At 42.6% G+C, this 27,263-nt stretch overlaps 1 protein-coding gene across 9 annotated transcripts in view; it reads right to left on the bottom strand.

The window, feature by feature from the left end:
- Nucleotides 1–3,449: 3,449 nt before the first annotated feature.
- The window catches only part of PKP4 (plakophilin 4), a 248,166-nt gene continuing 224,352 nt past the window's right edge, over nt 3,450–27,263 (bottom strand). For 7 of the 9 annotated variants that reach the window (XM_044242115.1, XM_044242116.1, XM_044242111.1 and 4 more), the window contains 10 exons: nt 25,825–25,942; nt 23,879–24,070; nt 23,507–23,680; nt 19,350–19,500; nt 15,843–16,038; nt 11,301–11,385; nt 11,060–11,177; nt 8,223–8,351; nt 6,417–6,490; nt 3,450–4,461 (listed from right to left, as the gene is read on the bottom strand). In XM_044242115.1, the coding sequence (XP_044098050.1) occupies nt 4,213–4,461; nt 6,417–6,490; nt 8,223–8,351; nt 11,060–11,177; nt 11,301–11,385; nt 15,843–16,038; nt 19,350–19,500; nt 23,507–23,680; nt 23,879–24,070; nt 25,825–25,942 (1,486 nt within the window). In that variant the 3' untranslated portion in view covers nt 3,450–4,212. The remainder of the gene's footprint in view (nt 4,462–6,416; nt 6,491–8,222; nt 8,352–11,059; nt 11,178–11,300; nt 11,386–15,842; nt 16,039–19,349; nt 19,501–23,506; nt 23,681–23,878; nt 24,071–25,824; nt 25,943–27,263) is intronic. The other 2 variants (XM_044242117.1, XM_044242120.1) reach the window with 1 other exon arrangement.

The raw sequence follows: 27,263 nt of genomic DNA, 5'->3' as shown, positions 1-27,263 counted from the left end.
TTATATGTGATAAAATGCACAGATCTTAGGTGAACATTTTCGTGACTTTTGATAAATGTATATACCTGTGTAAGAGCACCCCCCCCATCAAGATATAGAACATTTCCATCATCTCCAAAAGTTCTGTAGTCAGTATCCACCCGCAGAGGCAATAATGGTTCTGACTTCTACCAGCATAGGTAAGTTTTACCTGGTATTGAAATAGGATCATCCATTCTTGTAAGTATCTGTGGCTATTCTTTTTTAGTTCTGACTAGTATTCTATTACATAAATGTACCATTCTCTCTTCTCCTGTTGGAGATTTGGGTTGTTTCCAGCTTTTGCCTATTATGAATAATGCTGTTATAAACAACTTTTAAAAAATCTAGTGAAGTGAACAGCAGGGGCCAATTTTACAAATATTTTTTTCCTTATAATCTGATTTGATCATAGAAATAATATCACCATCCAGTGGATTTAGCTCTGTGATGGTTTAAATGTATTACTGAGGCCCCCCAACAAAAGGGTTATCTTGTCAGGATTTTATTTCAATGGGCCTATATTCAGAGGCATGACTCAGAACGTCCTAAGGAGAGTTCTCAGCCCACCTAAACTGTCATACACACCAAGACTGATCAGGAACCAAGTTTCCCAAAACATGGTGCATGGAATACTAGTTGTGGTGGACAGTGAATTCTGGTGGTCCCTGGAAATTTGTGTGTTTAGTAATTAAGTATTCATTTTTATGGTGACTTTTTAGGTATGGCAGGTGATGGTTTTTCCTTCAGGGACAGAGTTTCCTTTGGAAAATTAAAGACAAATATGAACATTTTTCATTAACTAATAGCTCAGTTGGAACTCAAATGACTGAATTTTAAAAACACTGGTGTCGTAGTTAAGATAGACCGTGGTACTAATCTGGCCTTGGCCACTTACAGTGTTATTTTCAGCAAGTCGCTCCATGGGTGCTTTAGGATCTGTAAAATGGGATATTAGTACAGATTTCATGCAGTTACTATAAAGGATAAATGATAATATATGTGATACTTAGAGCACACAGTGTGTGCTTGAGGAAGTGAACTATTGGTATTTCACTGCAATAATTAGTCATGTGGACAACCAAATATTGGCCAGGGATTAATTATTGGATTAATTAATGGGTCTGTAAGGTCAACATTTCTGATACTCATGAAACATCCTTGGGCTTGAAAAGACATAACTTTAAATAGTGCATAAGCAAAAGATAACATACAAGAAAGAAAGAAAGAAAACCTCAAGAAAGAAAAAACCTCTGGCAAGAAAGAAAACCTCACCTCTCACATTTCATGTTTAAAATCAGTTATGATACTCCATAACTGTATCAAAAGTAACAGTATCTCTGTCACTTTTCCAGGCAAACTCCACACCTGAAATTCTGACAACAAAAATGTTAGGTCACAGGAAGGTAGACGGTAATGGCATGTGGGCCAAGTGGCTTTCACCTTGACTGCACATGACAGTCATCTAGGGAACTTTTCAAAAATACTGGCGCCTGGACCCCATTTCTTGTGCTTTTGATTAGTCAGGATAAGGCCCTCCTAGTTGTGAAAGCTGCCCAAGTGGTTCTAAAGTGCAGTCAGGGTAAAGACACACTGGTCTAGCTCACCAACACTGGCTCAGTTCACCTCTGACCTTGAGGGATGTAAATGAAACTGCACTGAGCAGAACCACAGACCACTTCCTGGGGGCTGAATTCTGCATGCTATCTTGTAACGGAAGGGCAGCAATGCACAGTCAACTTTGGGGGCACCTGGGTGGCTCAGTTAGCCAAGTGTCTGCCTTTGGCATGAGTCATGATCTCAGGTTCTGGGAGCGAGCCCTGTGTCAGGTTCCCTGCTCAGTGGGGAGTCTGCTTCTCCTTTTCCGTCTGCCTCCTCCCCCCTACTCATGTTCATGCTCTGTCTCTCTCTGTTAAATAAAATCTTTAAAAAAGAAGTCAACTTGATTATAGCAGAGCTTGTTTATTCTTACACTTTGGAGAGTTGGATTAGCTTTTTGATCAGTGATACAGTTTTGTATCTTTCAGGCTCTGTCCATAGCTTCTTATCTCTAGTCACAAGAAAGGAGCCTTATAGGGCATCTGATCTTCTGCCCATTCCTCATCCACAGGCCTCTTTCTGGCCCAAGAGGAGGTCCGGGTTGATGCCCAAGTGTGGAGTTCTTTGTAACCCAAATTTGGATGTTTTCTGAAATGCTGCCTGTCAAAGTTAGGGACCTGGGTCCACTAAGTTACCCAAAGACAAATGAGGTCACTAAAAGCAATAGTCAGTTACTGTCACTTAGCTCATGCCAGCTATAGATTCTGTTGTATTCCTGACTCCTCGAGAGAGGGCCTTCAACCCAGACATGAAGATGTCAGGTTCAAGGAAGTCAGTGATTCAAAGCACAGATGGCTACCTAGATATCTCAAAAGTTTTAATGCCATTTCCTTGAGAAAGTCTGGCAGTGTCTGCCATCTAGAGGGCTGTTCACTGAAATCTGCCAGGGTATGCGAGGCCTGGGGCAGCTGGGCAGTCTTACTGTGGGTCATTTCGGAAGGCACGCACGTCAGAAACTCCCCCACTGACAGACTTTAGGAATATTTGTTTGTATTTGCATTTCCATTTCACTTTGGATTCTAATCTTGGGCTGCAGTCCATTAACAAGAGAAAGCATTTTTCTCCTAGATCTCCTTCCGTATACTCACAAATATAAGCACACGTTCTAATCTATGATTTATACCTCATTTGCAGGATATACTGAGCTTAGTCAACAGCTCTGGGTTTGACTTGCCATATGGGCTGTTTGCCATGTAAGATCCAGGGTAGAAACTGTATGACTTAGGAGGCCTCCTGGGGCTTGTGCCCCTCGTCTCGACAAATGGAGAAAAAGCTTACAAGTAATGCTTCTTGGTTATTGGAACCCCTTTCATGGATGTGGGGCTTCCTCCACTCTCTCTCTAATCCAGGGATTATTGTCTCATGGGATCATTCAGCAAAATAATTACTTAGAATTTGTTTTGGTTTCCTGCATTGGTGTTAGCTAATTAAGTGCCCAACCATTATTTTTACCTAGTTATTGAGTTCTTAAAAAAAAACTGCCAAAAGGAGTCATTATCAGTTTAGTTAGGGCTTGTCTTACCAGATGTAATTTCATTCAGGTGAAAAGCTGTGTTAAATACATACAGCAGTCTGAAGACAAAAAAAAAAAAAAGACAAGTACATTAGATTCAAAACAGATTCCTCCAAATAAAAATACTAACGTAGATAAAGATGAGGAAATTTCATAGTTTCATTCTTTGGTATGGTCCCTCTCATAAAGTGTATAAAACTAGGGAAGTCCATAATACTCAGATATATTTAAGCTATTTCCAACATGCAGTTAAGTTCACATTTATAGAATGTGCTTTTCCATATTATACACAGAAAATAAAAAAAGAACAGGGAACAAATTTCCAAGGATGAAATTTCCACATTTATTTTTCTTTCATGTGCATAGAAAATGGCAGTGAAGTGTCCTATGAAAAAGGCAGGGAATGGGCATGGCGCTTCTATACCAGACTGGACTTTGTGCTTCAAAGGTACACTATTCATTTTGAAAACAAAGGATGTTATAGTTTGTTTTTAATTGCTAACAACTCCTTGGGTTTCCCATTTGTTTTTTAAGCTGTCAGTTTTCTTCAAATCTCTTTTCAAATGACACACTGCATTACAAATGATGGCACTTAACCAATGTGGCATTTCCATATTTACACCAACAAAAGAAATTTACAAGACATAATAGCATACAATCTTGACATTTAGTAATAGCAATAAAACATGAAGGGCATCCATTTTATTATTTTTTTTCTGTACAAACTATCAGAACATAACTTTATTCACATTAAAAAAATCATCTTTAATTTGATTTGACCTACACATCCCCCAACTCATTTCACCCATTTCTCAAACCTCTCATCACATCGCCCACACCTTCACCCGACTACAGAATCTACAAGTAATTAGATCTAACACCTAAATAGAGCTTAGAAAGTCCTCTCTCCCAAAGGTTTCCTTACTTCCCTGATAATTCCTCAAAAAAGAAAAAAAAAATATGCTCTTCACTCAGTCCTTCCATTTCACTTTCACATTTCATCAGCAAATCAGCAAGACGGATTTTTCATTTCAATCCAAACAAGGTTAGAAAGAAGAGTTCCTCTATCGAGCATCTTGATGCTACACCCACGAGTCTGGGGACCCTGGGTACTGTTCTGCCCTATAAGAAGGTCGTTTTGTGGAATAAAAGTCTACATAATTTGTGGTCGATTTCAGTCCATACTGTGTTGAATAATCAGAAGAAGCTGGAAAGTGAACTCGGTCATCAAAATAAGGATCTTCATAGCTATGAGGAGACTGCAAATACAATCTGTATGCGTCAAAGTTCTTTCTGTTGGAGTCATCTTGACTATAATACAGCTGTTGATGCTGTTGATGAAATGAAAAAGCAAATAAATGAAAGCAATTTTTGGAAATATGTGTTTAAGGGAAATTAATGTGGGTTTCCTGCTTCATATTTTTAAAGCAGTATTTAATACTTGTGCATATATGATTCAGAGTTCTTTCTGGTACACGCTGTATATTTACTATTAGAGTGTAAGGATTTTAAACTATGTTTACAAGTGGGCTGGCAGAGTTTGCTCAAGTCCTGTTCTAGGGCCTCTAGAAGTTGGTGTGTCTGGAGAGCCCAAGATGGCCCCTTGCTACCTCTTTCCCCCTTAGAGGTCCAGTTCTGTGCTCTGCTGTGGAGCGGCCTGTTACCTGGGCATGCCCAATGAAAGGATGGCCTTGATTTTTGCTTTGACACAGGGAACCATGAGTAGTACATCATGAATTTGACTGTAGATTAGATATTTATGCTTCATATAGTTGTGTATGTACAGAACCATCCTTTAAAACATTTACCTCAGAGATGAAGATTGAGTCCATCCCTCAGTTTTAAAAGAAATGTGAGGTATTGTTAAAGGAGTAAGCAATCTCTGGGCAGCAGGATAATAAAATTGGGAGAGACACATGAGCAAATAGGTTTAAAGGAAACACCTTCCCGATGACAGGATTAATAGATTTGTAAGGAAGCAAGGTGAAATCCATGTGGGCATCCACCTCAGGATACCCTCCCCTAATTTCCTTTTGTGTTACCTTATCTCTTCTCTGACCTCACATTAATTTCTTCAAATATGTTTGGAGAAAAACTGTCATGGCTCTTAATGTCTGTTTTCCCTCTTGATCATGCCCCAAACCCCCCACTTAGTAAGATGTGTTATAACAAATTCACCATGTACATATAAACATCATGTTCTGAAACTAAATTCATTCTAACATTAAAAGCATTTCAGAACTAACTAAATTCCCTTTTTAAGTTAGTTATGATTTTAAGATTTTTTTTTCTCCTGACTTAAAAACTATAGGATATATTATGAATAATTTGGGAAGTTCTTTTTTTTTCCATCTACAGAGAAAAAATGATGAAACGGAGGGAGGTCTTATGAGTATCCTTATCTGAAGTTCAGGATGCAGGGTTGTTTGGAAAACCCTAGCTGCTTTTGTATTATTGGAAGGTAAAAGGAGAGATCAGATAACCTATGTGAGCATGGCATCACGAAGGACTGATATAGGGGTGCCTGGGTGGCTCAGTGGGTTAAAACCTCTGCTCAGGTCATGATCGCAGGGTCCTGGGATTGATCCCTGCATCAGGCTCTATGCTCAGCAGAGAGCCTGCTTCCACCCCTCTCTCTCTGCCAACTTGTGATCTCTGTCAAATAAATAAATAAAATCTTAAAAAAAAAAGGACCGATAAAAATTTTAGGCCCCATGAAAGCAGAGCTTGGATGCCACAACCATTAGTTCCCACTCTGATGGAGAATGGGGTCCACCCCAGTAGGGCTGAATCCCCTTGGACTTCTGAGATTAATGGAGACCTGGCCACTGACTCAAGTGTTTTCAAACCACAGATGCTTGGATGTGGAGGGAGTCATGAAGATGGGAAATGAGATGTACAAAAAAGAACAGTGAGATGAGAGAATGAAGTGTGCTTACCACCTTTTTCAACCCAGAGGATGGAAGAGAATTTGGAGGTTAACAGAAAAAAGGAGCGGGAAAAGGAGATTGTTGGGCAAAGAATACGCATTAAAGACTTCTCAGGTGGTTCCCATCAGTGGCAATGGTGGTCTCAGCAGCATGGATTTGAGTACTCAAGCACATGAGGCTACTGTGGAAGTGCTTTGCTTAAACCACAGATGAGCTTCTGAGGAGCAGAGATCCCCAGGGAAAGCTCCTTGGCCCCTGCTGTGTTGGGCCAGCTCTGGTAGGTCAACCGGCGCAGACCCCTTACGGTGTTGATCCCTGCTAATCGGCCTTCTGTAAAAATGATATTGCAAATTCACCTGTAGCCGTCTATTTTGTTCTCTTGCTGGTGAGGAATAGGAACTGATGTAAATTGGTGAAGGTTTGCTGGAGCCTGTAAGAAAATATTTTATGAAATTAAAACTAATGCTCATTACTCCGGGCCATTAGGCTGTGTGGGCTCCCTGCACTAGGGCTGGTGCAGTCCCTAACAGGGCCTGCCTTTCCCAATACCAGCAGAGACCGGGACAGGCAGCTGTCTAAGTTCCCCGGATCTAGCCTAGCAGCTGCTCACCTCAGGGCTGTTAGGGGATAATGGATATGGCAAAGATAAGTCATGTGTGTGTTTCACCAAAAAGCAGTATCAATCCAAAAAGGTTGGCTTCTCAACCTCTGGTCACTGTGGGGAGCTGTGCATACCTGTGAAGATTTCCCTGGCTGTCTCTGAACCAGGCCTTGCTCCTTGAGCCGATGGACATCGCCTTTCCAGGGCTCTGAGATAGAGCACTGGGTCAGATGGGGGGAAGGGAAACATATTAGAACAAGCTCCCTGCCTTCAGAACAGGTAGGATCCGAAGTCCTGGGTCCCGGAAGGAGCAGGCACAGGCGTGTTGTAAGCAGTCTGGCCACATGGGGGCACAGTCTTGTGTCTGCCATCTTTAAGTACATTTTAAAACAAGAATCTGATAATCAGATGGCTATCTTGTTCAAGAGTCCACAACAGACTCCCGATGATGTCACTGGCTACCATTCTAGTACTGTTAGGGCTAGCAAAGATTTTTTTTTTAATGAGGAAAATGAAACATACTTGAGGCAAATTAGTTTATTGAAGCAAGCAAAGAAGATACAGAAGGGCATGCAGGCTAAAGAGGCGATCTTTAAAATAAAGCAGGCTGCTGCAAATCTGAAGCAACAATGCACTTCAGTTTGTGCATTTCCTTTGCAAAGAGCTTGGTGTTTGAGATGTAGCATCTGCAATTTTCTGAGCTATTAATTGCCATAGTAACAATCGTCGATTAGTAAACAGTCCTGTGAAATCACAATTTCAAAGACAACAGCACAACTGAGACGGCTCCCCCAGCAGTTGTTAAGTTGCCACCAGCTTTCATTTCTTTTTAATAAATAGTGTTTTTTTTTTTTTTTTTTTTGAGGAAAGAGTATTCTTTTGTGGTAGCTCAGTCACACCAGTATTTGAAAGCTCTAGAGTAGTTATAATTTGCCAGAGAGTTGAGAATGGGGACAATATGAAATCTTGGTAACTCTTCGGGCTGGCATCCTTTACATAAATTAGATGCCCAGCTTTCTGAATGACATAAAAATATGAATACTATGCAACATTATTTTTGTTATTCTTAAAATATAATCACCGCGGGAAGAATCACATTATACATTTTGTTATTCATTCAAACTCTTTTCCATGAAAATGTAAATGAAATTGATCTCCATTCTCAGATTTGAATTTAAGAGATGAGCCAGTCTAGGAGATGCGGCCTTGCAAAGCATTCCAGAATGCAGAGTTCTGACACAGGGGAAACACAGGGAGACACTGCAGGGATAGGGTGGGAGCAGAGCGAAGGGACTGCACTGGGGGACAGGCAGAAACCATCTCTCTTGGAAGCGGTGCTCTTTTTATTTGTGGTCAGTAGGCCACTACCTTAACTTGTTTTCCTTAAAACAAGCGGAAAAGACAACAACCCCGGAAGCAGGAAATGGAGAGACTGGAATGGGGTCAGCTGCTGGAGGACCGTCTCAATACAGGCAAGGGCTACTTCCCAGGCCGCTGGCGGGGTGCCTGGAAATGAGTGGCTTTTCGAGATAGTCTATCACACACCCAGCTGGCGTCTTACCAGGGTATAGGCCTTTATGTGTGGCATCCCCTTGGCTATTGTAATACTGCATAGGTGGCTGGGTCCTATCGTATTCAGAGCGAGGGTCTCTGATTCCTAACAGTGCTGGTGAGGAGGAGGTGCTGCCGACTGAAGGGAGAGGCAGAGGAGGAGGGAGAGAGAAAGGAGAACAAAGAGAAAGCAGACTGTCAGTGTCTCTGCAAAATCCTCTCTGGAAAAATAAAGGTCAGCAATTAGAAATGCCACGCAGCTGGTGCTGAAAATCAGCTCTCAGAGATACTGTGAGTTGAAGAGCAGCCAGCGCTAAAGCCTGGGAAGGACCCCCAGGCCTGCTGCTGAGACCTGGAGCCAGCATGGCCCTCCCAGAGCTGCCGCAAGAGCTGAGGTGCGGGCTGCCTGGTTAGGGGCGCAGGGCCCAAGCCGTGCAGCCTTCTCAATGGTGGGCCTCCAAGACTCCAGTCGGTCTTTACAATTGTGGGAGAATAACTTATTAGCCATGTAAGAGTTCCATTTGCTATTTTATGATCTCAGTTCTGTTGCTTGTAAAACACCCATCTATTATCCTTTATGGACAGCTCTTCAGTAAATAGGTGTTTTATGGCATATTTTGATTTTTTAAGTTATTTCAAAAATATCTGCATCTTGAAATGTGTTTGAGTATAAGTGCCCAGCCCATAAAATTTATAGTTCTTTTTATGGTGATCAGCTGTCAGGGAAATTTTGTAAACTCAGTAAGACTGGTTCCTCAAGAAGTTCACAGTGCTAACAAGCCGAGCCTTGCAAAAGACCATTTTTTTTTTTATCCCAGTTAGAGCCAAACATTTAATAGTAAGTATCTACCCATAGGTCTCCTTTTGAACATTTCTGCACAGAAGGAAAGCACCACACTATTTTTTTCTCATTAAAAAGTCATCTGGCTTGCACGGAAGTTAATTCTAAATAAAAGTGGTCACTTATTCACTTGACCCACTGGAAAGCAGATGCCCCCCACACCCAAGCCTTGCAGCCAGGGGTTCTTCAGGCCTTGATGCTTTTAGAGGCAGACTGACACTGAAATATTTTCTCTAAAAGGTCCCTTCACTGACACAGGGTTACTGTGTGTTCAACAAAGGTGGGCGTGCACAGGCAGTGTCTGTGTGCTACTCACCTTGCTTACTTTCTGGAAGGTAAGAGGACAAAGAACGTGCCCACCTACTTCCCACAAGTACATTAGCAAGGCATCAGGTTAATGCTGAGAGATAGGAGGATTAGCCCTTAGAATAATTGGAGCAACAAGTATGAATTATATCTTACCTTTGAAACAGAATCCAAACAGGTACCTAGGAACTTGGACGGGCTCATCAGCACTGTCCAGTGTGTACATATGAGGTCCTCAAAATAGGTTCATTGCTTAGTAACTACGCCCTCATCAGTCTGAAATTATTCTTTTGCCTATACTACATATGCCTTTTGTTAAGCAGCCAAATCTCTTGTTTCCCCTGACACCCCTATTTCTAAGTTCCTAAAGGATTCTGAGCTTTTTTGTAAAAGAAGACAGCCTCAGGCTACACCTGGGAGCTCAGGAAGGATTTCAAAAACCAAGCGTAAGTCTCTTTGAAGAAAACAACTCAAAATTTAAAAACTAAGATAAAAATATACACCATACGCAGCAGGCACAGATAATTTAAAAAAAAAAATTCCTCATACAAGTGGAGATGTCCAATTATGTGGCAAGAACCGCCAGTCCTATATTTGTCTTTTTGGTCACATTTGTCCACATGAGAAATAAGACTGCCAGCAGTAGCACAGTTGAATACAACAGATGATATTTATATGTCAGAATGGGGGATTTAAAGCCAAATAAAAAAGGTATTTATTACTTTTCCTATTTCATTTAGTTAGGAATTAAATTTATAGAACTTGGCTTGGCAGTAATATTCTGCCCTTACATATAAAAAACAGTCTGGGGGCTCCTGGGCGGTTAAGCCTCTGCCTTTGGCTCAGGTCATGATCTTAGTGTCCTGGGGATGGAGGTTCTCCCTCTAACTCTAACCCCAGCCCAACTTTCTCCCTCTCTCTCTCTCTCTCTCTCTCAAATCTTAAAAAAAATAACAACCCCCTCTCCCCCCAGTCTGAGTCTCAGAACATTCTTTCTACTAAATTAGGCACTAAGAAGTAGGTAGTGTGTTTGCCAAGATTCCCAATTTACACATCAAAGGGAATCCCTGCAAACCCACCTGTAGGGCCTGGTTGCCATCAGCCCTGGATCTGGGGGTGGGTGGGGAGGCAGTCCTGGAATACAGCCAGGGGATGGAGGTTTAACTGGGAAGGAGGAAGGTGTAAAAGATTGTGGCTCCCCCAAATGTTGGTATTAAGATCATGTCTAAAGGACTCTGTTTCTAAGAGTTCTCACCAAGAAAACTAAAAGATCACTTTGGAGGAGATTCCAAACGTATGGCCAGTGGGCAGGCAGAGCAGCTGTTTTTCAAGTGTAACTAGTGGTTCTCGAAGTCTACTCCTCCACTCCAGCATCCACATCACCTGGCCAGCCTGTCAAACATGGAGTCCCCAGCCCCTTCTCAAACCTAGTGAAGCAGAACCTTGGGGGAAATGGGGTAGAGGGCCTCGGGATACATTTACGTGTAAACTTGCATAAACTTAAAATGGAAGGAGGAAAGTGGGTCTGTGGTTTCCAGTGGCATGTAATTCCCAAAGAAGGCTCTTGGATTGAAAAGCAAATACACCTCCTAAGTGTTTGGAGGTGACAGGCTTAATAGTCTACGTTCAGTCTTCTTTGGCTGGAAAATGACATCTGTCACACAAATGTTCCCGAGAAGGAGTGGAGTTTGCCTACTGACCTGACTGAATGATGGGTGACATCTGTTGGTTGGTGGTAGACAAGGAAGGATGTGATTTGAATCGGTCTCGCTCTAACGTTGACACAGGTGTAATAAAATGGTTCTGATTCCACCCATCCTGTGGAGTTAAAAGAGAAAAAGAAACCTCTCAAAATGAATAATGACATTTCATTACAATAAATGACTATGAATGTGTGCTCTGATGAATGCTAATTATGCCAGAGCTATTCTTGTAAGTTACCTTTTTATAAATGCTCCGGAGGTCCCGATATTGCCATAATGTATTCAAGACCTGGGCTGCTGCCTTCACCACTTTCAGAGATGATCTAGGGAGACAGCAAAGATGTTAATGAATGTGGGCGGCACAGCCTCAGGCTCACTTGCAGAGATTCAGGCTGCAAAACAGCGGCCAAGAGGCCATCTCTCCAAGGACCAGAGGGCACAGGGGCTGCTGCTGGAAAACATAACCAAGGGATCCGGTGTACCTGGGAGTTGGGCAAGTTCAGGGCCAGCCAGGGTGGCAAGGACTGAAGTGAGGCTCTCAGGCAGTCAAGTCTGTGGTGAGAGGCTGTGACTGGGATAAGCAGTGACTCTCTGAGCTGGGGGCCTCTTTCAGGTGTCAGCCCCTAGCCTCCCCCTGTATCTCCCAAGGAGCTGACCTTGCTGGTGCTTTGGGATGAAAGCAACCACGACCACGAAACCTGAGGGTCAGAGGACCCTCCGAGTTAATCTGTTTTCCCATAAATAGGGCTTTATATAAACACCTGCATTGCCTTTTCATTTATGCCTCTACATTAACAAATGTACATCTGTGCCCTAATGTTCAATGTGGAAAACAGGGTTGGTTGTAAATTCTCCTCTCTGAAGACATTTGCTGAATATTGGCCTTTTGTTCAAGCACTGCTGGCCATGAGTCACTGCTTTTCACCTCGGGAGCTGCTCCCCTAACTCAGTGGCCTCAGCGGGAAGTGTAGCTTCCTGCCTCAACACAGGCTCCAGATACCACACCAGGGGGTGGATCAGTGCTTGGGGAGTCAGCTGTAAGGATAATGGAATACTTCTTGAGAATTCATTTCCGCACTAAAAATTTGACTTCAAGTGTGTATCACAGGATCTAAAATCTGATTTCCTCTCCTTATCTTCTCAGTTAAACTCTCATGAAAGGGAGGAGTAGCAAGGTGAGCAGACCGGAAGTATGCTCTCTGCTCCAAACAACAGGATATGGGTTGCAGTGATTCCAAGGGCTTCAGCAAGGACAGAGTATTGCCAAGTTCAGGGGTGGCACAGTCTGTTCCTAGAGGTTGGGCACTTCTGCATCCATCTCTACTACCACGTCCCATCCACGCCCCCCACCTCTTTTAAAAGATTTATTTATTTGACAGAGATTACAAGTAGGCAGAGAGGCAGGCAGAAAGAAAGAGAGAGAGAGGAGGAAGCAGGCTCCCTGCTGAGCAGAGAGCCCGCTGTGGGGCTCAATCCCAGGATCCTGGGATCATGACCTGAGCCGAAGGCAGAGGCTTTAACTCACTGAGCCACCTAGGCGCCTCTCTAAGACTCCTTATCAATGTTCCTCATTGAGTCAAGGCTAGAACCAGTTCAGACCACCCCCCTCAAAGCTATTCTAAATTTTCTATTTTTTTAAAAAAGACTTTATTTATTTATTTGACAGACAGGGATCACAAGTAGGCAGAGAGGCAGGCAGAGAGAGAGGGGGAAAAGCAGGATCCCTGCTGAGCAGAGAGCCTGATGCAGGGATCGAACCCAGGATCCTGAGACCATGACTGGAGCTGAAGGCAGAAGCTTAACCCACTGAGCCACCTAGGCACCCCTAAATTTTGTATTTTCAAAATGGACCAGAGAGCAAGGAGATACCTCAAAAAAACAAAAAACAAAAAACAAAAAACAAACAAACACCAGAAATGAAATAAATTTCAGACACCCAGGATGGCCTTGCAGGGTCTTCATACCTCACAGCCATGCCCTTCTCAGTTGGGTCCTGGCCGTGCTGCTGGTGCTCATCTCCCTGTCTGTCGGTGCAAGGGCTAGGAGAAGACACTGGCTCCAAGAACTACGATGAGACACTAGACTAAGCAGGAGCATGCCAGCTATACACCAAGATACAAACAGCTAGGTAGGGTGTCTGCAGAGAAGAGTTCTATTAGTAGAAAACCAACCCTTGAGAAAAGCAAGGAAGTTTCTGTGCTCCCCTCTATAGCACAACTTCTTCGAAGAGTTACATATTTTCATAACTCTAATTCTGCTCCTCCAATTTCTCATCTTCTCGGAAATGTGTGACTTCAGTAGTGTTCAACTGGACAAGTCTCAGTCCTCATCCTCCCTGGCTGAGTAGGAGCACCTGACATGTGCTCACCCTTGACACACCTCCTCCCTCGGCTTCCTGCATACCCTCTTCTGTATGCTCTGGTTCCTCATTCTTGAGATCTTTTGCTGGCTCCTTGGCCTCTAGCTACGAGCCCTGAAACCTCTTTGGTTCTCCATCTACATTTTTCTTCCTTATTCATCTTAGCCTATTTCACTTTTCTAAATATGCCATTTATACACTGACTCCCAAATTCATATATGTAGCTTGGACATCTATCCTGAACTCAAGTATATTCTACTGCTGACCATACATGGCACGTGGATATCTAATAGAGGTCTCAAATGTCACTTGTCCAAAACAAACACCTGGTCTTCCCTAAAAAATCTGCTTCCGCAGGCTGCTTCACTTTGGTGACTGCAATTTCATCCCATTGTCTTCTTTGCCAAAGACCTTGGGGTCTTTGACATTTTCCTCCTCTCCTGCTGCTCATCTGATCCCTCAGCAAATTCCATGGACTCTTTCAACCATGTCAGAATCAACCGCTTCTTCACCACTGCAATTGTTGACATCATTAGTCTCTACTTGGTGGAAGGGAAGGTTTGTCAAGTCACAGTGACCCCTTTAAGGGAAGCCAGACCATGTCCCTCCACTGCTGACCAGTCTCCAGTGGCTTTCAGTTTTCCACAGAGTAAATCTAAGTCCTTACGCTGACCCACAGGGTCCTATATTTCTGGTTACGTTTCCTCCCCCCAGCTCCTCCTGACTTGCTCTGTTCCCACTAGGTTTCCACTGTCCACCACACGTGAAGTCCTTCCATTCCTTCTTACCACCTTTCCTGATTTTATTATTTGCTCCATCTGCATCTGACAGGTGGTGTTTCTTACTCACTGGTACTTCATCTATGTCACCCAGGAACGTAAGCTACCATGGGGTAGGGGTTGTTGTGTGATCTTGCTGCTGTAGTACATAGCAGGTGGGCAGTGAACTTGGTGAAAGACTCCTAATCGAAGATCAGCGTGTGTTCGGAGGCCAACCTGAGCTGATCCAGGACTTTCTGAGTCTCTTGTTTTGAAAAGAGATTACACTGGATGAGGGTTTTTTTTTTAAATATACAAAGGTTCTGGCACCAGTTCAGAATCTCTCTAGCTTCTTCTTATGCCTTTCACAAATGAAGGTCCTTTAATGAAATTTTAAGAGCACAAGAAGTGATTATGATTACCTTAGCTTTATCTGTAACATTTCATTTCCTCTGAAATAAAAAGGTGTGTGTGCATTTATTACTAATGAGATTAAAAAGATACAGAAGAAAAAAGGACTGAAAGGAAATGTGGTTAATGTTGATAGGTGTGACTTGTGGGGAACGAGAACTTGCCTTGCTACATTATTCTTCTATTTTAGAAATTCCTACAAAAGTATAAACTAAAAGATTAGACAAGAAATAATGTGAGTTTCAGCACTGTCACTCAGCCAAGTAATAAATACTGACCGAGCATCTCTCATAGGTCAGGTTTTGTTCTACATGTAGAGGGTACAGCAGTGAAGAAAAGACAAAGTCCCTGCTACCTGGGGAGTCAGAGCCTTTAGAGAAAACACTAAATAACATATCAGGCAAGGGTTCATCAGTGCTGTGAAGGAGAACAGAGCAGGGGAAGGGGGTGGAGAGTGGGGAGACAGGTGCCATTTTATGGATTAGGTGGCTGTTGTCCTGTGTATTGAGAAGGCTTTGAGCAGCCCTATATCCCACTTCCTTGAAGGATTCTTTGATCTGATACTAAGGCAAATTTATAGTCAACTGCTATAAACTGCTATAGCTCTGTGACCAAAAAAAAAAAAAAAAAACCCACAAAAAAATAAAAAAATAAAATCAAAAAACAAAAAAACCAACAAACAAACCAAAACCCAAAACCTTCTATTTTTGCAACCAATTCCCTAATCCCTTCTTCTGCTGCTTCATCAATTAGGTATCACCCAGAAGCAAAGGGAAATGTATGATCCCAGCCCTGGGCACATCCTGAGGCCACACAGCAGGCCCTGATGCAGAGCAGTAATTTTAATCCTTTTTGGGCACCTGGGAGTGTCAGGTGACTGGCACCTCAGTCCTAGAACTGAGGATTCAATAAGATGTTCTTGCACAACAGGCCCTAGAGCCCAGGTAGTCAAAGGTGAGAGAGAAGGTGCCCTCAGATATTCCTCATCACAGCATTTCTGATCCTTCCAGGGTCAGCAAAGGCAAACATGGCTTTAGAGACAAAACGAATGTAGGGATGTTGAACCAAGTAAATATCAGAAAAGGGGCCACATGGCTGCAAATGCCCCTTCTCTACAAAACAGATTTTCATTGGTGGAGACTGTAAGAAATGCAGGAATAAATCCTTTCCAATAGCAATTTCCTTCTCAAAGGCCCTTATCACAGGACAATCCGAGTAAGAAGAGCCTCGTTCCTCATCTCCTTGCACTTGCCTGTCTCCTCTTCCCTTGGTTATGTTCACCAGCTTCTCTATTCCCCCTGAGTCGGCCAGGGCTTTGGCGTTCTCCATGTTTTTGCTGGTGACCTCGTGCAGAGCACAGCAGATGGCCGCCATGGTCTCATCGGACAGCACACTGGGGCCAGTGCCGCCAGGAAGCCGGTTGACCAGGTCTCGCATGGCATATTTACCTGCCAAATGCAAAAGATTTCATTCCATTTTCAGAAGGTGCTAGGGTTTTGTTATTGTTGCTATTAAAAGATCCTGACAGTGTATTCTCTCTGAAAAACAGAACCTTAGAAGATAATAACATGGCAAAATAGAAAGCGACAAATACTATAACCGAAGGGAGGAAGTTAATGTTTATTACAGTGCCACTTGACGAAATGATTGGTGTATAAAACATTACAGCAAGCCACTGCAAGAAAATGTAAATCAGTGTATAAAATTGGGTATACCAATCAAGTTGCTTTAGTTGGACTATTTTCATTAACAGAAATAAAGAAATGATAATAGTTTTATTCTCAATTGAATTCCTATGTATCAAAAATACCTTAACTTGTTCTTAAAGCTTTTGAAGAGTTACCTTTGAATAAGTTTTAAAGCTGGACCAAGTAAAGCTCCCACACAATACTTTTCATTTTATCTCTCTGGGTTTTTAAGTGTGAGCTGGGTACCATTACACATTTTTATCAAGTTGAATGTAAATACCAGCTGATTGTTTCTTTTAACAAGACACAAGTGACATTTGGAATTAAAACGATGGCTACATTATCTGGTAGGGGTGATGCAATGATAACAGAATTCTTTACAGGACAAGGCCGGGGAACCCCTTAGCTATTGAAGCATTTCTTTATAGATACTCAGTTTCTCTTCTATCCAAAACCAAAATATCTCTAGCTTGTTCAATGTTAATTACTGTCTAACTAGAATAATTGCATGACACGCAGAAGAAATGAACTAAAACTCAAGTAAATATTTTCTTAGTTTTTTTTTTTTCCCATGCTAATAATTGAGTGGATACAAAATGGTGTTTTATTAAAGTCCTATTTATATTACAATGGTAAGCAGTAGAAGACAGGCCCTGACTACACACTGCATAATTTACAGCATTTCAAAGGGAAGGCTCTGGCTTACTCACAGTGAACACTGTTGTGAATAGCAGAAAAACAATGTTGACATTATAAGCCAGAAGATAAATGTGGTTTTCAGAACAGATGGAAGTTAGCATTGGTGATTTTGAATACTCAAGAAAACCCAAAATGTCCATGACACACAATGCGTCATTTTGCTAAGGCACAACTTTAAGCTGCCCCCTGAGATTGGGGTAAGGCAGCTCATTCTGTCTGTGAGTGAGCCCGGTGGTCCCCTTGGAGCCTGCAGCTCTGGATAGCTGGTTGGTCCAACTCAAGTCGATTATATGCAGTAATTTTTGTAGAGTGACAAAACTTTGTTTCCTTGTGAAAAATGGTTCTGAAGAGAAAGTCCATCGCTAGTGCTGGTGATGGACATGAACAGAGAGTGAAAGGGATGAAGAAGGGGATGGTTCTTAGGAACAGAAGTACTGAGTAAATTACAGTCAAATACTGAATCTGGGAGGGGCTTAGACCTCAGGAAAGAAGGGAACTTTATAGAGAAACAAGAAAGTCATTCATGAAACCATTTAAGAGTGCTCTAGTTGGGTAAAAATATGCTCATAGCTGGCGAGAGAAAATGCTCGTGAAAGTTTACAAGAGCGTCAGGACCTTCACAGAAAACACAGGGATGCACTGAGAGAAGCCAAGACTCTCATACACTTTCGTCCTTCCCAGAGGTCCTGGCCCTCAGTGGTGCGGGCCCATATCTCTGCACCTCTGTGTCCCCTTCCAGCTGTGGAATGATAGGCCACATGTCATCACATATTCTCAACCCTTTCTTTTTTAGCATCAGGAATTCCCTAACTATATGTGCTTCTTATAAGAAATTCAAATACTATAGATTTTTAAATAACTTAAAAAACAAAACAAAACAAAATCTCTTTAGGGACCTAAAGGATTTCTCTCAAGGAAGTGCGGGAACTAAGAGTTCTGGTATGCGTACTGACAACAGGCACCAGCTGGACTGTATGAAGGGTGTGGAAGAGGCTGCTTTTCTCTCCATGGGGGACAATTTGGCTCAAAGGAATGGTGTGTTAAGAGCAGGTTAATCTAGGTGATAATTTAAAATAGCAATTCTGCCAGGCCCTGTGTAAGTGCTTCCATGTAAGGTGCCACAGTGAATCCTCTTTAAAGTAAATATTACGGCCCTTGTTCTTAGTCTCCCCCTGCCCCCCACCCAGGGCAGGCATATTTTAACGAGTTCAATACCTATTCACTATTCCAAATAAGATCCTGTCAAATCCCTCCCCTCCCTCTCTCCTGGTCTGTCCTCAGCTGTGGGACTGGCGGGGAGCGTTTTCTAAGGAGCTGCTTCATTCTCTTGTTTGAGTTGCACAGCAAACCCGTGGTAAGGAAAGCAAGGTGGTCAGCTCCCTTTCAGACACAGAGTTAAGGAAGAGTTTTCAAATTTAGATGAAAGACTTGAAGCTGAGTGGGCTCACTCACAGGACACAGCCAATGAGAAGCAGATCTGGGGTTCAACTTGAGGTCATCTAGAGAGTCTCTGATCTTTACCCTACACTCTGCTTGAGAGTGTGGCAATGGCCTTGGAGGCAAGCATACTAAGTTGCCGAGGGTGTCAAACTTGAAGACATGCTCAGTGTCAGGTTCATGCAATTGCCAACCCTACATTTGGACAGCTCTGAGGATGGGTGCCTCCTACCATTTTATACCCTATGTGCCTCCCTTGCTTTAGCCTTGTCCTGACCCTGCTCTGGCGTGGAAATGGCCTTGGGACAGTGGTTCTGTCTTAGCATGAACACTTAAACAAATCTGAGAGAGAAAAGCTACAAACCATTTATGTTATTTTTTAAATTTAGAACATGGTAGTGTTGGTAAATTAGCAGATATAAGTCTCAAAAATCAGAAGTGAGAATTAACTTCTCTTGTTCCTTTTTGCCCAAGGAAATGAATCTCTCTTGGGAAATAGAGTCACCAAATCAAGCAATGTAGTAACGTGTAACTGAAATTGCCATCTTTTTTGAAAATTTTCCTTCCCTGATCAATGTTTAATTAATGAGCTTGCCTCCTGCTGAAAAGGAATGGTCACAAAGGATAGATAGCACAAAGGGTACACAGATATGCCAGGAAACCAGAGAGTAGAACTCAGTTACTGATCATTTAAAATGTTGTATTTTTATAAATCAAAAGAAAAGGTTTTTTTTGGTTATTGTTATGTTTTAAGTAGGCTCCACATGCAGTGTGGAGCCCAACATGGGGCTTGAACTCATGACCCTAAGGTCAAGTCCTGAGCTGAGATCAAGACTTGATCTCAGTCTTGATGGCTGACTGAGCCACCCAGGCACCGGTAGTTTTATAAATGTAGTTACTTTTTCTTTATAACTTACCTTGTTACCAGAACATACCTATGAGCTCCTTGTTGCGAACATCTAGCGCCATATTCCTCAAGGCAGTTGCCACCGAAGAAACAACTCTATCATTATCCATTCTCAGCAGTTCTACAAGGATGGGGAGCCCTTTTTCTTTGCGGACAGCTGCCCGTATATATGCTGCAAACTAATGAGTAAAACAAGCCAACAGTAGTATAAAACACAGTTCAACTCTCAGATGTTACTGTCACCTAAAAAAGATGTTTCCAGAAGATAAACTAATAGATTAAATGTTTTCTTTTCAATCAGAGATTAAATCTGTGGTGTCAGTAAAGAAAAAGCTATAGTTAGAGATAAAGACAGGCAAGGATGACTGATTTAAAAAGAAATCCTGAAGCCTAAAAATCTCAAACCACCATCTGCCATATATTTTTGTTCAGAAAGAGAAGGCAGTGATTGCTTTCTATCTCAGATACATAAACATGATTAAGGAAAGATCTTGGGTCTTCTCTGCAATGGGCCCCATGCCAGGTCCAGAGGCTATAAATAGGATGGCAGAGATGGTAGCTGATCAGTGCACATGACAGGAGAACCTGTCTCCACCAGTGCTTTCTTTTCCTGTATTCTCTGCAACAATATTTAGAGTTCAGTAACCTTTCAAAGAGATTGACTGAAAAAAAGCCCTTGCCTCAGGAAAAAAAAATTCTCCAGAAACATCGAGCATCATAATTCATACAGACTGGTGAAAAAGTATATTTGTGTGCAAAATGCTTTCTTATGCAAGATTAGTTTGCTGCTTTTTTTAATTCATAGTCAAGAAATTCTTTTTGTGGCTATGAGGCAAGTCTGTTCAGCGAGTCAACGTGTGTACCATTTGAATTGGAAATGAATGCTAGCTAAGTCATCAGGGATATTAAAAAAAAAAGTAGCATTTGAAAATTGGGTCTTTAATCTTGTTTTGAGTTTTTATTGACATTTTTTACCAATGCATACTGTTTTTCAAAATTTAGGATAATTGAAAAATGTTGCTCATAAAACATCTAATACCTTCCTGCTGTGGTCAAGATAGGAGGACAAAGATCGGCCAGCCTTTTGTACTATTTTGAACATTAAAATATATGGTTGACCACTCAGTTTCTTGAATACCAACAGAATAGATTACTTTAATAATACAAGTAAGAAGAAAAATGCATTTCAAAGATCCTATTAACATTCTTCATATGAAAAAAATACTATTTTCTAAATCAAATGAAATCTATGGCCGAGCGGTGAGGGGAAGTAAACGGAATACATGACTTGCTATAAAGCAAAGCATCCAGGCAGCTTTCTCAACCTCTCTCTGAAATCTCCAAGGACAGAGCCAACACCCTTCTCATCCAGAGACCACCTAGCCCAGCCCAGCCCAGCCCAGCCCAGTTGAGAGTGTTTCCCTCTGGGGACACTACAGTTTTCATCACTCCCAAAGTAGCTTGTGACTTGATAACATCTGTGGTTATGATTATCTTGTTTTCTTAATGAGGCTCTAATATTTTGATTTATTATTTTAGATACTTTTGAAATGATTGTAATATAGTATTTATATTTTAAATGAGCTTGCCATCTAACTTTCATTCACTAAATGACTCAATAGGTGAAATTAAACACAACTCAAATCTCATCTCTGTCAATTACTGTCTTTTTTATTGTCATCAAATGTATCTCTTGGGTTACAAGAAACTGGATGTGAACACTGGGTCACCAACATAAATATTTATAAATACTTATGTGCTATACACTGTCCAAGATCCTTCACATTTATTATCTCATTTAACTCTCACAACCACCTCATGAAGTATACCACCTCATGGTATTATCTCCATTTTACAGAAGAAGAAATTGAGGATGGAAAGATCCAAGGCCTCTAGCTATTAAGTGGAAGGGCCAGGATTCAAAACCAAGGCATCTGACTCCAGAGCCAGCACTTAAGATGCTGAGCTATTAGCATGTTACTTAAGAGCAACAATAACAAAATGACCATGCTGGCTTAGCACCAGGCCATAAATAACTTATATGCATTCATTATAGCAGGTGACTGCATGAAACAAACCACACCTAGCTTGACCAATGCTTTTCACTCTCATGGATAATACAGTGGTCAAAAGATTCCCCCTTTGGGAGGTGGTGGTGAAGGAAGAAGCCAAAAACAAGCATTATAAAAACTCTACTAAAATACCCTTGTCAGAAAACTCAGAGGCAACCTACGGAATGGGAGAAGATATTTGCAAATGATGTCTCTGAAAAGGGTCAGTATCTAAAATCTATAAACAACTTATTGAACTCAACATCCCAAAAAACAAATAATCCAGTTAAGAATGGGCAGAGGACATGAATAGACATTTTTCCAAATGGCCAACAGACTATGAAAAGATACGCAACCTCATTCATCATTAGGGAAATACAAATCAAAACCATGATGAGATACCACCTCACACCTGTCAGAATGGCTAAAATTAACATCACGGGAAACAATAGATATTGGTGAGGATGCGGAGAAGGGGGAACCCTCCTACACTGTTGGTGGGAATGCAAACTGGTGCAGTCACTCTGAATAACAGTATGGAGGTTCCTCAAAAAGTTTAAAATAGAGCTATCCTATGAAAGCACTTACACTACTAGGTATTTACCTGAAGGACATAAAATAGTGACTCAAAGGGGCACATGCACCCCGATATTTATAGCAGCATTATCAGCATAGCCAAACTATGGAAAGAGCCCAAATGTTCATCGACTGATGACTAGATTAAAAAGCTGTTGTGTATATATAGATGTGTATCTCAATATACATATATACATACACACATACCACAATGGAATATTACTCAGCCATAAGGAGTGAAATCTTATCATTTGCAATGACATGGATAGAATTAGAATACATTATGCTAAGTGAAAAAGTCAGTCAGTGAAAGACAAATACCATATGATTTCAGTCATATGTGGAATTTAAAAAAAACCAGGTGAACATTGGGGAAGGATGAAAAAAAGGGAGGTAGGCAAACCATAAGAGACTCTCAACTCTAACGAACAAACTGAGGGTTGCTGGAGTGGAGGTGGAGGGATGGGCATTAAGATCAACACCTGCTGGGATGATTACTGGGTGTTGTGAGTGATGAATCACTAAATTCTACTCCTAAAACCAACATTACACTATGTGTTAACTAAAATTTAAATAAAAACTGGAAACAAAAAAAATACACTTGTCAAGAAATGTTTAGAGGCTGAAAATATTTCAGGAAAGGATTGTCTGGGAAATTGGTAGATGATGTTTATAAAGTTTTGAGAACCTCTTACAGTGGTAACAGTAGGAAACTACTTTCAGTTTTCATAAAGAAGTTACACACCTTTAAGGAGACACGGTAACTTTTACCACACATGTATGTTCTGTAAGCGTGTGAGAGAGGAAGAGGGGTCCCTCTCCCCTGCAAGTGCTGCCCTAGCTCAGCTCTAACTTAGGCCTCTGGCATGTTTAGCACCGAATCCTAGTCTCTCCTTTCCTCTTCTTTGACTTCACCTTCTGTACTGTGGCAGAGGGACCCAAGAGTATCCACATCTGTGTCACTGTCTGCTTGAATCCTTTTAGTGGCCCTTCTGTTTTGCAGGTCAAATCTCAGCTCTTGATGCTTGGCCGCCAGGCCTATCTCCAATGTCTGGATCCAACCTGCGCCACGCCTGTGCTGTCCTTGATGCCCGGCACCCATCTTGCAGTCTCCACCATGCTGTCCTTTTCTCACCTCAAGGCCTTTCTTTTGTCCCTTTCTCTGGATCACTGCCTCTACACCCTCAACCTCAGACTCTGCTGGCTGGCTTCTGTTCATTTTGAAAGATTCCACTGGGGCAGCACCATCTCTCCAGGAAACCTTCCCTACTTCTGGGCTCCCCTCTTTGCCTTTCTCTCACCTGCCAGGCTGGGTGGCCCAGGTTTAAGATCCTACAGTACTCATATTCTACACTATACCGACTTGATCTGTACTTTCTTCCTGCGAGCTTTCAGTTTGTACAGGGAGGGCTATGTCACATTCATCTTTGAGCCTAGAGCCAACTGCTATCGCCCCTCTCCCCTTTTTGCCCTAATAACTGTGTCCCTTTCACTGTCATTGTTGGTCTGGCTGTACAGATAGAAAGAAGTGGGGACCCCTGGAAGACATCGTACGTACCTTCCAGTTTCCGGCAGAGAGGTTCTGGAGAGATCCGGCAGAGCCTTCCAAGGTGGCTGGGTTGGAACTTTCTGCTAGAAGAGTCAGATACGGTTTTACCACTGATGGATGCCACAGCATCTCAACCCCTTTGGGGGACTTTGACAGTCCTGGGATAGGACCAACTCCATCCCACTGAAAAACAAAGAGCACACATGAAATGGAAGCAAATGAACACAATCTCCAATACTTGAAAACATTCCTCTCTGCTGGATTCAGCTACAGTTAGGTAGAAAACTGTATAATGAGAAATTTTCTTTTCTTGCCAAATATGTGATTTCTTACTCCTAGAAAAATGAAACTTTAGAGTTTCATGTCAAATAAAATGCTAACTTGATCCTCTTGTGGCGTTCTCTTTTTCTTTTTCTTTTTCTTCCCCCAGCAGCTTGGCTCCGAGTCCTTGCTGGGAGACTCTTTTCCTAGTAAGTCATCCAGCTCACTCAGCCCCAGCAGCCGGGCCTGTGGGACCTCCAGTTCCAGCCGATAGGACAGGTTCCTCAGGGTGCACACGCAGTTCTCCACAGTCTGCAAACCAACACGGCGTATAATTAAAACCATCGTAGCACATTACTGCAAACGCTTCTGTACTGAGCAACAGTGAGCTTAAGTAAATGTAGAATCTGAGAAGACTGCTTTTTCACTTATGGGAACCTGAAACAATCTAGGGAAAGAATGATGATTCTATAATTTTTGTGGGATACCCAAATGACAGAGTGCAGAGCTGTCCCTACTATGTCTGTGGATCTGATTTTGGGCTGATTAAAATGTGCAAGGCTCTGGAAGAGAAAATGCCCAGGGTTTCTGCTTCGGGGTTGCTGCAGGGGCAGAGAGGCACCTAAGTTGGCAGAACCTCACTCCTTCTTGCCACTAGAAGTCTTCCCCATGACAAGAGGTGTGAGCAACCCCATCTCTGGAGAAGGCCCTCCCCCCAAGTCTTGTCTTTGGCCTTTCCATCCGTCTCTGAACTCTCCCCTCCCTCTTCGGAAAGTTCTATGATCTCTTTGTGCCATTCTGCCTTCTGTATGTGGTCTTTTGCTTCTTAAGGTCTGTATCACACCTCTGACTGCGGGGCTGTCACTTCATTGAGAGCACCTAAAGCCAAGCTCACCCCTTTCCCAGGAAGCTCTCCTTCCACTTGCTTACTCCTCTCAACTTCATCTACAGATCTTCTGGTTCAATGAGGTTCAAACAAAAGCCTGGCCATCACTTTGAACTCTTCCCCTATCTTCTCCCTGAGCCTACCACTCATCGTTCTTTTCTCTCTCAGAGCCACATTTATGACACAAGGCTTACTTCTGGCCTCTCATCTAGCCTGTCCTATAAAGCAAGTATCTGGCCTATCTTGGAAATCCTGACACCTTTAGTCCCTCCTTCCTGTTTCTTTTCTTTCTTTCTTTCTTTTTTTTTAAGATTTTATTTATTTATTTGACAGAGAGAGATCACAAGCAGACAGAGAGGCAGGCAGAGAAAGAGGGAAGCATGCTCCCTGCAGAGCAGAGAGCCTGATGCAGGACTCGATCCCAGGACCCTGAGATCATGACCTGAGCCGAAGGCAGTGGCTTAACCCACTGAGCCACCCAGGCGCCCCCTCCTTCCTGTTTCTTGCCACCTTCCTCAGCCCCTGCTCCTAGGGCAGATCCTAGGTGGCTGTCACAGCTAAAAAAACGAGTAGTGGAAGGCTCTGTGCTGGGGCAAGGATGGGGAAAACAGGAGGGGAGCAGAAGGGGCACCTACTGGGAACAAACTAACCAGCAAGGCAACAGAGGGAGAGATGAAAGGGTATGACTGGGGATGTGTAGAGAAGGGTATCCAAATGGGTGTGGGGTGGGGGGCTATGGCCTGCACTGGGGCTAGAAAGGCAGAGAGGCTGGTGGGTTATAGCACCTTGACTAGGAATGTTTATTCAGTAGATACTCAAATACAGATGGATCGGATTCTAGCCATAGGGCACATGACTGGAGGCAACAGCCACCAGGAAAATCACAGTGAAGATTAGCTCAAGACAACCACAAAGAAAGTCGGGACCCTGCCATCCTATGCTTAGTCCTTGGCCATACGGAGTTACTCAGTTTTCATGGTTTTTAAGGCTATTTTTTTAAATTGTCATGTCTCTGTTAATTTGTAATTTTAAGAGAGACCCCCCCGCCTTAATCTGGAGTGTAGTGTAATGAGTACGAAAGGGTCAAGAATTCCAGAAAGAACCAGTGGCACGCAAGAGCAGTGTCAGGCAGCTATTGTCAACTGCCATCGCGCCCCTCGCGTGGCCAGCCAGCACTGACCTTGCTGTCATAATCGGAGGTGTTCACACACGTGTGGATCACATACAGCAGCGAGTCCACCAGCCCCTCACAGGAGCGCATTTGCTTCCTGGCTTCCTCCCCTGCGGAGCTGAGGTTCCTGAATGGCAGAGACACATGGAAGCTGCTGAGATGAACAACTCACTCCTTAGCCATGGAGCCTTACCTGACGGTCTGAGGGGCCGGACGACAGACAGCAGCCATGTAGATCCCGTGTGAGGAAACCCTGAGAACTCCCAGTGACTAACCCCTCATTATCCACTCAAACAGAAGGGAGCAGGGCCATCTGAAACTCTGTATCCCTCCTATGATAAACAACTTTTTAACCTCTTAAAAATAGTTTTGAGGTCCAACCTCCTCAGTTTCCTCATATGTAAAAAGGGGAGAATAATACTGATCACCTCACAGGGTCGTGTGAGGAAGCAACGCTCTTTATAAAAGAATTAGCAAAGGGCCTGCAGTGTCTGTTAACCACGGTTGTTATTTCTAGACATGCTCTGCTCTGGGCCACCACGACTGGCAGTCCCTGCATCTATTATAATGTTTTGCCTGTGATAGGTGGTCATGAATGCTTCCTGAATGAACAGATGAAATGTCATTTCTTGTAGAACCATTCATGTTAAATATGGACATTTGCTTATGGTACAATTTTCCTCATTTTTTCCCAAATATAAAAAGCCCTGAAAATTGTTTTAGGTCTCATCCATATTGAAACTTTTTTCTTTTTAAAGATTTTATTTTTAAAATAATCTCTACACCCAGTGTAGGAATGAACTCCCAATCCTGAGATCCAGAGTTGCATGCTGTACCGACTGAGCCAGCCAGGGGCCCCCATACTGAAACTTTTGATATCAGTTTGCCTTAATGAATTGACACCAAATTTTAAGGAATCAGTTTTATATCTTATTAACAAGAGTTCTAGGCTAAGTCTGAGATTTTGTAAAAACTTAGGCCAAATAAGGGGGTTTTGCAGTCAAATGCTCTACCCCTGAGCTATACCCCCTAAATAAGGGGGTTTTGGAATGATTTTTCTTTTCATCTTTATTTTTCTGGGGCCAGAGAGTGTCACCCATAGTCCCTCCTCTGCTCTTATCTTGTGTCACTTCTCAGCAGCACTCAACAGCTGCCGTCTTACATTCCTTTACAAGCCCCCAGGACTCTTTACCACTTTAGTTTTCCTCCCATCTTGCTGCCTTTCCTTCTCAGTCTCTTTTGCTGGTGGGTCCTTCTGGAGTGCCCAGGACTACCTTGGTCCCTTCTTGTCTTTTTCTTTACATTCTCATGGTTCTCCTTCTGTCCCTTGGCTTTAAGCCAACCTGCAGGCCCAGGCAAGACTCCCAAACATTTACCTTTAGGCTGACCGCTCTCTAAAACTCCAGGCTCCTTTATCCAACTGCTTTCCTGGCATCACCACGTGGAGA

Source organism: Neovison vison, chromosome 3 (assembly GCF_020171115.1).
Source record: "Neovison vison isolate M4711 chromosome 3, ASM_NN_V1, whole genome shotgun sequence".
Lineage (NCBI taxonomy): Eukaryota > Metazoa > Chordata > Mammalia > Carnivora > Mustelidae > Neogale > Neogale vison.
This window is presented reverse-complemented; position numbering and strand designations above follow the sequence as displayed.